This window comes from Zalophus californianus, chromosome 5, assembly GCF_009762305.2.
Source record: "Zalophus californianus isolate mZalCal1 chromosome 5, mZalCal1.pri.v2, whole genome shotgun sequence".
In the NCBI taxonomy this organism is placed as follows: Eukaryota; Metazoa; Chordata; class Mammalia; order Carnivora; family Otariidae; genus Zalophus; species Zalophus californianus.
The window spans coordinates 23726584-23738814 of NC_045599.1; the positions used below are offsets into that span (position 1 = coordinate 23726584).

General features: G+C 42.0%; 1 protein-coding gene and 1 non-coding gene across 2 annotated transcripts in view; both read left to right on the forward strand.

Moving 5' to 3' along the window:
* Positions 1-1977: 1977 nt before the first annotated feature.
* CHSY3 (chondroitin sulfate synthase 3) overlaps positions 1978-12231 on the forward strand; it is a 297256-nt gene continuing 287002 nt past the window's right edge. The window contains exons 1-2 of the mRNA XM_027605835.1: positions 1978-3109; positions 5451-5734. Of these exons, the coding sequence (XP_027461636.1) occupies positions 2302-3109; positions 5451-5734 (1092 nt within the window). The 5' untranslated portion in view covers positions 1978-2301. The remainder of the gene's footprint in view (positions 3110-5450; positions 5735-12231) is intronic.
* Positions 7854-7994, forward strand: LOC113929986. Its single transcript, XR_003522374.1, has one exon. It is a non-coding gene; the product is annotated as a U4 spliceosomal RNA (small nuclear RNA).

Below are 12231 nucleotides of genomic sequence, written 5' to 3' on the forward strand. Positions count from 1 at the left end.
TCTGGAAGTGTGTTGTCCAACATGGCAGACACATGGGGCTACTTAAATAAAAATTAATTAGAATGGAATAAAATTGAAAATTCATTTCCTTAATTATACTAGCCACATTTCAAGCACTCAACAGTCATATGTGGCTAGTGGCTGCCTTAATGAAGAGACAGATAAATAAAATTTCCATTATAGGGAGAGTTCTATTGAGCGGCACTATTCTAGAAAGTTAAAAAAAAATTCCTAGGAGGATGTATTTTCAAATCAGGAGATTGTCCAATTCGTTTTGTATTCTAACTAAAATTAAACTTTGAGAAAGAGCCCAGTAATCTGTATTCCCAAGTGTTTCTGGGCAAGACGGAGACATGGAAAAGCAGCTTCATTGTCTACTGGATGAAACATTTAGTCAGACGTGCTCATGCACAGCCAGTGGCTGGTGTGGAAAGAACCACTCCTCCAAGGGCCCTGGGCAGGCCTGCTGTTCCAGGGATGCTGCCAGCACCTGGCTGGATTTAGTCTTCTGCCTAATGCTACTCAGTACCATCCCTTTGCATTTGATGCACAAAACAGAAGACTGAAATTTGAAGAGGAAAGGGTTTGGAAGGCCAAAGTCACCTCAAAGTATTAGTTAGATTCACAACTTCTAGAGAGAAAGTTTTTTAAATGTCCCCTTCCTCAAAATGTTACACATCTTCAGGTAATTTCTTCCTAATGTAACTTTCTGCAATTTTGGCCAATACAACTTTCTTTGAGATTCTGTCGCTGCAGGTATTTTCCCCTAATTGGACACGTAAAACATTTCCTGTCATTGCCTTAGAAAATAAAACTGTTTATAGGCAAGAATAAATATTATATTTTCTATTTTATTTTCTGATTAAGGTCACTTATGGGGGGGAGGATTTTCTTAAATTGAATCTTCAGGGTATTGGCTCTATAATTTGTTCACATTTCTCCATCATCTGCCAGTCCTACTGATTCAGTCTTGACCAAGACTGAAAATAGTTCAGGATTCTCACTTCTAGACAACAGACCAGTAGGAGAGCTGAGGCGGGAACCAGTAGGCAGCCCCACACTTCCCAACTCAACAGGTGGAGAACATGGGATTTTTTGCTGTTGTTCTTTGGGATTGAGCCCCCACTCACCGTGTTCTGTCAGAGGAAGTATTTCCAATGCCTCTGAGATTTTCTTAGCAGAGGACACCGAGTGAAAGGGGTGCTTCTGCGTACGCCTGGAGACGGGTGGTGAAGGATGCAGGTGGGACCGGGAAGTTAGAAAGGTTGGGAAAGTGAGGCGCTAGGATGGGACAAACGGTTTCCCGAGCCGTGAGCGGGACACGGAGCAGACAGCGGAGACTCAGAGTAGCTGCGGTGGGAGCAACGCGGAAAGGACCGCAAACGCGAAAAGCACCGCCAACGAGCAGAGCGGAGCGCGCACGGACCTGGGCGGGGCAGAGTGGGGGAGGGTCACGCCGGGACGTAACCCGCTATGGGCCGGGGGAGACCAGCCGGCGGGAGCTGCGGGCGCCTGCCGGGGGCTCGGGGACCCGAGCTCCGCCGATGAGGTCAGTGGAGCCGACGCGCCGGGAGGAGGGTAGTGGAGCCCGCGGACGCGAGGGCTGCGAGGCCGGCAGAGGGGCGGGACGGGACGGGACGGGAAATGGGACGGAGAGCTAGGGCCGTGGGAGGAGGGACGAGGGGGCGTCGGCGCTGGAAGCCGGAGGCGGCCCGACCGGGATCGTTTCCTTCCGGAGAGAAGGCCGGCTCTGGACCGAGGCGCGGACTGGAGGCGTCCAAGGGCGGGTGACGGGGAAATAGCGCGGGTCGCGCTTCTCCCGGGCTGGCAGCGGGACTGCTTGTGGCTCCTCCTCGGGGCCAGTCCCGAGCCGGGCGGCGGGGGGAGCGGGAGGCGGAGAGCGAGGGCGGGGGCTCGGGAAGGAGGGAGGAGGGAGGGACCAGGCGCGCCAGTGACAGGGTGGCAGCCTAGGAGCGGACGCGTTGCCGCTGCTGCCGCTCCACCTCCTCCTCCTCCTGCAGCTCCTCTCGCTGCTGCCGCCGCCACCGCCGGGAGAAGTTTCACTCCCGACCCTCGCTCGGAGCGAGGACCCAGAGCGGAGCGGGGAGCGCGGCCGGCTGCTGCAACCCGCAGTGGGCCAGGCGCCCGGAGCGCTCCGACCCTGCGCCGGCGTCGGCGTCTCGGCGGCGGGCAGCGGCCCGGGCTGGGGGCGCTGAGGCGGAGGAGGGGCGGGTGTGAGCCGGGAGACCCGCGCGCAGCGCCACAGCCGCTCAGCTAGCGTCCGCGCCGGGGGCAGTCGCGATGGCCGTGCGCTCCCGCCGCCCATGGATGAGCGTGGCACTGGGGCTGGTGCTGGGCTTCACCGCCGCGTCCTGGCTCATCGCCCCTAGAGTGGCCGAGCTGAGCGAGAGGAAGAGACGCGGCTCCAGCCTCTGCTCCTACTACGGCCGCTCGGCCGCTGGCCCCGGCGCTGGCGCGCAGCAGCCGCTCCCAGAACCTCAGCCCCGGCCGCGGCTGGAGCAGTCGCCGTCCCCCGCGCGCCAGGAGCTCCAGGGGCCGCCGCTGGCAGAGGCAGCGCTCGGGGTAACCAGTTTTCGGAGCAGCCCCTGGCAACAGCCGCCTCCGCTGCAGCAGCGGCGACGAGGACGCGAGCCCGAAGGCGCAACGGGGCTGCCAGGCGCCCCCGTGGCGGAAGGGGAGCCGGAGGAGGAGGACGGGGGTGCGGCTGGGCAGCGCAGAAGCGGCCGGCCGGGGAGTAGCCACAACGGCAGCGGGGACGGGGGCGCCGCCGCCCCGAGCTCCCGACCCCGGGATTTCCTGTACGTGGGAGTGATGACCGCGCAGAAGTACCTGGGCAGCCGCGCGCTGGCGGCGCAGCGGACCTGGGCGCGCTTCATCCCCGGCCGCGTGGAGTTTTTTTCCAGTCAGCAGTCCCCCAACGCCGGGATGAGCCAGCCCCCGCCACCCCTGCCTGTCATCGCGCTACCGGGGGTGGACGACTCCTACCCTCCCCAGAAAAAGTCCTTCATGATGATCAAGTACATGCACGACCACTACCTGGACAAGTATGAGTGGTTTATGCGCGCCGACGACGACGTCTACATCAAAGGTGACCTCCCAGCGCCGGCTGTCCCGCCTGCCCACCCCTGCCCCTGCCCCCCACCCCTTCTCTGCAGCCAGCCCTAATCCCTGCCCAGCCCCTCTCTGCTTCTCTGCCAGCACTTGCTCAGGGCTCCTGCAGCCCCCACCCCGCCGTCCCCACCCTTAGCATCCAACCACCATTCCTAGCCCGCTCCTCCTCTTCTGCGGTCTGGACCCTCCTCACACCTGACCGGCTTTATTCTCCTTGCTCACTCTTGCTGTTCTCATTTCCGCCCAGAGCTTGCCCCTACTCTTTACTGTGTGGGAACAGCGAGGAAAGGGGCTTGAGGCTTAACCGAAGGCTATTCCTACTCTGCCCTGCTCTGAAAGACCCGGGTGGTGGTAGTTTCCCACAGCTATCCAGAGGGGCGTGTCCTCGGTGAAGGAAGGGAAGACCGAGGAAGCGGGCGAGAGCCGGTCTGGAGATGGGTGTTCTAGCTTTCTTCCACAGTCCTTTTGTTGTAATTGGATGTAACGCAGTTTCGGAACTGGTGAGATTAAGGAAACATTTTCGCTGTTCCGGACCGTCCCCTTCCCTCTCTCACGACCCACCACGCGCTGGGAGTCCTTGAGCACCCCCACACCGCTCCAGCGCTCACCTCCTTCCAGCCACTACAGTTGCAGCACTAGGTCGGCCCTTAACACCCGCCCGCCCGCCACACCTTTGTAAAACCCGGAGCGGATGAGTGTATTTTTAGGAATTGGTGGTAGAGAAGAAGGGGACAGCGCCCTGAATGATCCAGACCCCAGGAGCCCCAAGCTGTAGATACTAGTGTGGATCCTTTCCAATCTATTTTAGTGGCTGCGGCGATAAGCAGAGCCTGGAAGTCCTTCCCAAAACCACGCGCAGCCACAGGAGGAGAAAACTTTGTCAGTTTTAAAAGAGGCGCGGTCCTTCACCTTGAGTGTGTGTGGCTCTGGCCAGAGATTTCTAAACTCAGCAGAGAAAAGTTCTAAGAGCGGGAGTAAATCTTTCCAGTCCCGCCCGTTGCGGATATGGAGATGGATTGGTCAAAGGGAGGCAGGTCTTCCTAGTGTATACCTCTCTCCTTGTAGCCTCATTGCTTTCTCCTGACCCAGGTAGTCTTTCACCTGACTCAAGGAGAAACAAACAAGATCTGTCCCATTTTGGCTCAGGGAGTTTGTGTAGACTAATAACTAGAGATTTCTTGGGGTTACGTTAGGTAGAGTGAAATCATTCCATTGATAATTTGATACAAAAATAGATGATTGCATATCTGATGACTACTAGATTGAAGATGTATAGGTATCTATACCTGTAACTGATAGATCGCTTATCTTATAGTCCCCTTGTCTTCTGTGTCTCACTAAAATCACAAAGGTTTCCTCGCAGAAGTTTGCCACACTTTGCAAAGAATTTCTAAAATGCCTTAATAGCATATATTTCTGTCATTTCTCTTAATGCACTGAAAGATTGTCCTTCAGAACATTGAAGCGTTGTAGTCTTTCCATTTCTATTAAGAATGAATATGCATTTTGTATTAAGAACCCGATAATATCCAAAACTCATTGAGATCCAAGGGGCGAGGCATGGGATCAAGAGAAATGACTGCAGGTGCCGAGCTCATCAAACAATGATAGTAAATATTCTGACTAGGAATATAAAGAAGGTGACTACCTCACTGTATCACTTTGTAGAATATCTAATGTGTTCAAACTCTTTTAGCTACAGAATTTTACCTTTAAATCATTTTTCTTGATGAACTCACGTACTATCAGGAAACCAGTTACTTAATTTTTTAAGAAATATTTATTTTTTCTGAAAAGGTGCTTTCTAAAGTTAAATTCCACGATGACTTTAATACCCTCTCTTTCTCAACTTTTGGGTTGTATGTGACTGTTTAGTAATGTGAAGTTTAGTTAAGGACAAAACACAACTAAATTATCAGGAAAAATATTTATTGAATATCAACAGTCTGCCAGTCAATGCTACATATAACTTATTTTCTGAAAATGTTATCATTACTTCAAACATGCTAATAAATTTGTCATTATTCTCCTTGTTATCTCACCTTTTACAAAAAAAAGTCTAATGATTGTTAGACTTCTTAAGGCTTTTCAGTGATCTTGACTAGAAGGTTGATAACATTTTATTATGATTTAATTAGTAACTGAAAAATTAGTAGTTTTAAAATAATAGAATATTCAGAGAGGTTTTTCTTCCTTTCAGTTGTATTATGACTTTGGGGGAGTTTGCACCCAATGTTGGAAGGTCTTTCCCTTACTTTGTATGTTCTAAATAATTATGAAATTAGCAAGAGGATTGATTGTTGCCTTTCTCTTTGTAGGTGATAAGTTAGAAGAGTTTCTTCGATCACTGAATAGCAGTAAGCCTCTCTACCTGGGTCAGACTGGCCTGGGGAATATTGAAGAACTTGGAAAACTGGGGCTGGAGCCTGGAGAGAACTTCTGTATGGGAGGACCTGGCATGATCTTCAGTCGAGAGGTTCTCAGGAGAATGGTGCCACATATTGGTGAATGCCTCAGAGAAATGTACACAACTCATGAGGACGTTGAAGTAGGCAGATGTGTTCGACGCTTTGGTGGGACTCAGTGTGTCTGGTCTTACGAGGTAAGATAGTCTGTGATGAAAATGTTCACATATTACGGGCGCGTGCCAATTTATAGCCTGGGACAGTGATTTTGTTTATTCTCTCAACATCTTTTTATTTGCTTGAGAATGATAGAAGCAACCAGGTATGGACACAAGGGTGATTGCGGCAGGTAACTTTCTTCACAAAGCTGAGGCCTGTTGGAGGTCTTTTTTATTAGCATGACCTTTAGCTTTAAGCAGCAGCCCCTGTATCCAGTCACATCTCTGGAAGATGCTATTTCCCCTCTATTTGCTTTATTAGTGTTTATATACATGCTTATCCATTTCCTGTCTCTAACGAGAGGACTAATTGTATTCTCTTGGGTTGTTGCTTTTAACATTTGGTACTTTGTTGGTTGTTGCTGTTGGTGTTTTGTTAGGTATATAAGTGCATCTCTTTGTTTCCAAATACTTAAAATCTAAAGTTTCTTGGAAGATTTTCATTTGGAAATTTAGCATGTTACTTTTTTAAAGCATAGGAAGAAATAACTCATAATGTATCATTTATGATAGATTTATTTACAAAATAAAGGGAATTAGTTACCTGAGAAAAGAGAAGTAGTTATGAAGATGTTAAGTAACTATTTAAATTATGATTGATTGCTTAAAATTGGTCTCTGTCTTCTCTTATTCCATTTCCTGAAAAGCAGCCATTACTTACATAATCTGAGTTACAAACTGTTCTTTTATTGTGATAGTTTTATGAAACACTCTGGGATTTTTTTTTTTCCTTCAGAAATTTGTTTTGAAATGAAATACAATTTTATTTAAAATAGTTTTCCTAAAAGATAATCTTAGTAAAAATTGGATTTAACATTTAAATAGTGTACTGCACTTTTCAGAAGTTTGGTTTTCAAGTGTTTGGGGTTTGATACACTTCAACTATCCAATGCACACATTTGTAAATTATAATGTAACTCATTTATCTTTTCAAATTTTTCATGTCTCCTGGTACAGAAGAAAAATGAAAATATGTCCCTTGTAAAGTCATGATACCTCAAGATTACACAGTCCTAATCATTCTTCTTTTGGAAGTTTAATCCCACTTTACTTAATTTTGCTTTATTTTTTATACTTTGTAGTATTTACACTTTGGGGGAATATTTCTTCTATTACAGAAAGTAAAAATTATCAGTAACCATTTATTTGTACTATGTACTATGCAGATTTAAAATTATTATATACTTCATTCCTTTTGATAATAAAATAGTAATTTGTCTTTTGTTAAACTATGACTACCCTATAGAGTAAAAATTTATGCAAGAACATTATATTTAAAAATAGGTATTTTAGAATAACAAACATATTTGTGTTTATTTAATATAAAACTAACTGGAAGGCAAAAAATAAATAGTACAGAAAGCACATTAGGTTGACTTTGTATGAAGATATTATTTTGGAGACATTGGCTCTGTGCGGGTAAGTAAACAAAATTAACCATATTTAAAAATAAAGATGGCAATTTATTATGTTTTATTTGGTACTTTATTGCCTTAACATCACATAGGAAGTTTTAACCTTTTGTTTAAATCCTTCTCTTCAAGTTTTCATTGATTTTGCTGTGATACAGTCTTCACCTAGTTGTGTACTCATTTATGTTCCAAGAGAGTGAAATATGCTCAGTAACCTACATGCAGAAGAATTGATTTAATATTTATTTTAAGTATAGGCTTTTGTTCTGATTAGAGTGAGGGGAATTCTCATAGATGTGCACACTCTGTATTAATATGAGTGGAGTCTTAGATCTTACCATAAACTGACATAAAAGAACAAACCAAGGGATTCCAGATCTTACAAGATGTAACTTCATGATCACAGTATTTTCATTAAATTTTCAAAATACATTTGAGTTTAGACTCATACTAGCATATCACTGACTTCACAATCTATATGAAGGAAATCATTTCTACCTTTTTCCCCTAGCAATAGAAAATATTATTTTCTGAAGTTGTACTGTTAACTTTCTTAGGCTAAACAATTATATACAATTTACTTTGTTTTGGAAGTTCAGTTTTTAAGGAGTATTTAAACAGTACTTATTTTAGAGGAATCATTTGGTAATACAAAGTCTCAAAGTCTTATTTAAAGGAATGATGGGAGCTTTGCACAATAGCAGTATTGTAGCCAATGAGGTTTATCCGAGGCACGATCATTGCTGATTAAAGGAATGATGGAAAATTTCATTAGCAAGGGACATATTAAACAGCATCTTTCAATAAATTCAGTAAAGATAAATATACAGTAAAGTTATAATTTAAGCATTTTAATATTAGGATGTTCTCTGTTTTATGAGATACGTGGTTAGGTCAATTGGATCACGGCCAAACTAGGATTTTCTAGTTTGGATTTTAGGTTAGTTCAAATGATGTCAATTCTATACTACTGTTCACATTATATGGAAAAAAGTAATCTATTCTGTACATTGGCATCCTCAGTAAAGGTCAGGGATTTTACATCTGGTCGTACAACAAGCTGTGAAACTGATCCTTAACTTTGTTTTCATACTTCTTTTGAAAGAACTCTGTGATGGAATTCTCTTAAAATCTTGAATTTCCTTTATCTGTACCTTTCATGGATTTCAGGGTTCTGTTTGGCTTTTCCTCTAGTAAAAATTCTAGCAGAGTTAAGAGCACTGTTCATGATTTTTGAGTTTGAATATGTGAAACATTCATGATGGAACTTACCTTTTAAAAATGATAAATAGACTTGTAGATCTTTCAGGAAGAGAATTGGACAAATAAACTATATAGAGTAGGTAGGTTTTCTTTATTATAAATTATTGTTTTTATAAAACCTAGAAATCTCCTAGAATTCTTTGCTGCTTATGAAAGTGTACTTTCTTTGTATATACAATTAAGCATAATTGAGAAAGAGAGAGGGTAAACTTAAACCTGGGTTTGAGTTCTATTGTCTTTTGTAATTGAGCCTTGTTTAATTAAGCTGAAATTGGATATTATAACTGTGTCTACCACATACTTTTTGAAGAAGATGAAGTGAATTGCTGAAATGATCTATGTAAAGCCCTTAATATAGTGTTTGGCACATAGTATATTGTCAATAGGTGTTAGCTATTATTGTCATAATTGTCGCTGAATAGATCGTGTACTATATTAAATATAACAGGGATTCATCCATATTTTACTTCATTTAGTAGCTATTAGTAATGAGTGATTTGTCTATATATCAAAAGAGGCAAACTAAAAATAAGCTGAATTCTTTTCAGTTAAAGAATCCAAGTTTAAGTTTTTTTGGCATAGAACGAGAAACTTTTATGTTTTGGTATTGTTGGGTATTGAATCCATGTCAGTAGAACATATTATAAAACATGGAAGTCTGTATGTTTAAATGATGCATTACAAACATTTGCTTCTGTCTTTGAACACCATATTAATAGCTTATCTTGAGATAGTGTGGAAAATATTAACAAGTGATTATCTAATATACACGTTTAAGGAATACCAAACAAATCAGACTCTATATTAAAAAAATTACTGCATAGATTTCTAGATCAGTTGGCAGAACAATAGCCCCCTTTTCTGAGTTTCTCTGGAATTTTTAGTAGGAAAGGAAGTTAGTAGTATCTCATCCTGCAGTCATCTTGTATGAATACCCAGGAACTTGTCTCTCAAGTAACTGGAACTTCTTTCTGATGTTGCTCACTTTTTTTGGGAAATAATGGATAGCTTCACTTCCTTCCCAGGGTAAGGTCCTGGTGGTCTGGGACAATATGCCTTGCCTGTGAGCTTCTTGCTTTGTTTCTCTGTCATCTCTTCCCCTTGTACTTTCTCCCTTCTGTATTTAATGGTATATAAAATAGATTACAAATGCATTTTAATAGACACTGCTTTTCATCAAGTTCTCAGTAAATTAACATGCTTATGACAGGCCAGTCCCAATATTGCAAGAGTTCACAGGATGTGTGCCCAGATCACATTTAGGGCCCAGGAATCACTTGACCTCTTCTGAGTTAAGAGGCCTTTGATTGCTGGTGAGCCTCAGATGGACTGGTTCTCTGTGTGCCTGAGACCATTGGGCAGTCAGAATTAGGATTCTCCCTTTGCTACTTGGAGATAGAAACATCTAGATTCTAAGGACATATGGAAGATGTTAATAATCAACACACTTGATGGGTTGCTTTTGTATTCATTTATACCTCAAATTGTATAAGTAAAGTTACTAACTGAAGCATGTTCGTGAAAAATCATTCTATTTTATTCACTCTATGAGTGTGAGAATTTATTGGCATCTACTGACTTTTTTGGTAGAGCTCTGTCTTGGCTACTGTTTTCCTAGTTATCTGAGCTACAATCTGGCAGCTTGGGAGGCTGCATATGGCTCTTAAACATCGTTTGGCTCATAGAGTGTTTTAAAATTTTCTGTTTTTGTTTTTTGATGCCTTTAGCCGAGGCCAGCAGTCTTCAGTCCCCTTCATGTCCTATTTCAAACACCAAGCTCTCCTTGCATGTTTATTTTAACTGCCTGGCCCAGGTATACATAAGAGTCCTGATATTTTGAGCCAGATAACCCACATGTTGAAATTTTTATTAAAATATTCTCTAGAAAATGAACTAATTTTCTAGCAAGAATGAAATGTGTATTTTAAATACTGTAATTTACAGAATTATTTTTTTCAAACTTGGCTGTTAGAATAGAATAGAATATAGTTACACTTTCTTTGTTGTAGGTATGTTTTTAGTAACTAGAAAGTCCTCACTGTTACAACAACAACAACAAAAGTTTAAATAGTTCCCTTTCATCCTGTGTCTTAGCAGAATTGGTAGTTCTGTTTCTTTTTGCTTTTTGTTTTAGTACCATCTTTTATATTCAAACATTAAAGCAATTTTAATTTCAATGATTCTTCTTCTCCCTGTGAGGGAGTTTTACATTTCATTGTCTGAGACTCATCTTTAGAATAGTGTGTATTTATCTTTTTAATGTTTATAGTTAAATGGAGCCAGAGAATATATCTTTATTTCCTTCAATTAAATGTTGTTTCAAATAAAACATAGCTCTATATTGATAAAAATATTTCTCTGTGGGCTTAGAAAACCATTTCTTATGACTAAACAGATTTTTTTATTAGATTCCTTAAAGAGTTAACTTCAAGCCAGAATGCCTTATGTTTAATCTTGGCCCCCTAGAGGCTATAAACACCCTAGGACATTCCATTATTTCACAAAAGGATATGTTCTGAAAGTGTTTCTCTGGGCTTGTAATACCAGAGAGCTATACCATAAAAATCTTAAGTACATATAACTTCTTCATAACATAACCATTAAGGTTAAAATATCTGTGCCATTCTTAAAGGGCTATTGCACATCCTCTTTGGCATCTTGCTATTACTTACCGGCTTCACTCTTCTGTAATGCTAATTTTGCTCCATCATGAACATGGTTTATGCCCCTAAAGTATGTTAATATGTATGGAAAAGCATAAGTGGGGATTTTGATCTAAAATTTAGTCTTTCCAACTTCTTTTCTCACTTCTTATTCAGTCACAGTTTAGTTTTTGACTAAAAGCAGTAAGCTTCTCACACCTACTCTTGCCACCCCCATTCTGCTTGTCACATGAAATCACCCTGCGTTGATTTTGGACAGTTTCTCTTCTGCCACATTGTTTTCTGCCTCGTACAAAATGAAATTGCATTCCAAGTTGAAGGAGAAACATGGTATGGTTTTTCATATTTGTAGTCTTAGCTCGTTTATTTTTATTGTTAACTGATGCCTTATCACCTGAATTGTGACAACATATGCTTTATGAGAAGATGATTCCAACAAGTTGTGAAAAATATGAAGTTAGGAAGATGCCTCCACACAATTTGAAATAAGTTTCATGATGGCATATAAATACTATTTCAATTTAAAAACCTTGAATATTCTTTATCTTTAACTGATCACAAGTATACTAACTTCCTGAAGAAATTCCAAGTCAGTTTTTTACTTCCACTTGATTTGTCTTTGTCTCTAAAAACCTATTTTTTGAGAAACATTTACTTCAGTCTTTTTTCTATCTAGTGAATTAGGGCTCATCGTACAAAGAAATGTGTTCAATCATGTAACTAATATGGCATTTTACTTTGATTATAGCATGTTCCTTGTTTCGCACAAAGGTGTACCTTTTAAGAATGGGGTATTTGAGCTAAATACAACATTAAAATAAAAAAAATCAGTGTCTTCAGGCATCTGAGTCATTATTTGATATTATTCAACAATAAGAAAATCTCAAGCTGAACAATGCGGGGGGGTGGGTTGCAGTTCCTCGGAATTCTAACATTCTGTTCATTTACTATCCTATTTTTTTAAATTTTTTATTGTTATGTTGATCACCATACATCATTTGTTTTTAATGTAGTGTTCCATGATTCACTGTGTGTGCATAATACCCAGTGCTCCACGCAGAATGTGCCCTCTTTAATACCCATCACCAGGCTAACCCATCCCCCCTCCCCTCTAGAACCCTCAGTTTGATTTTCAGAG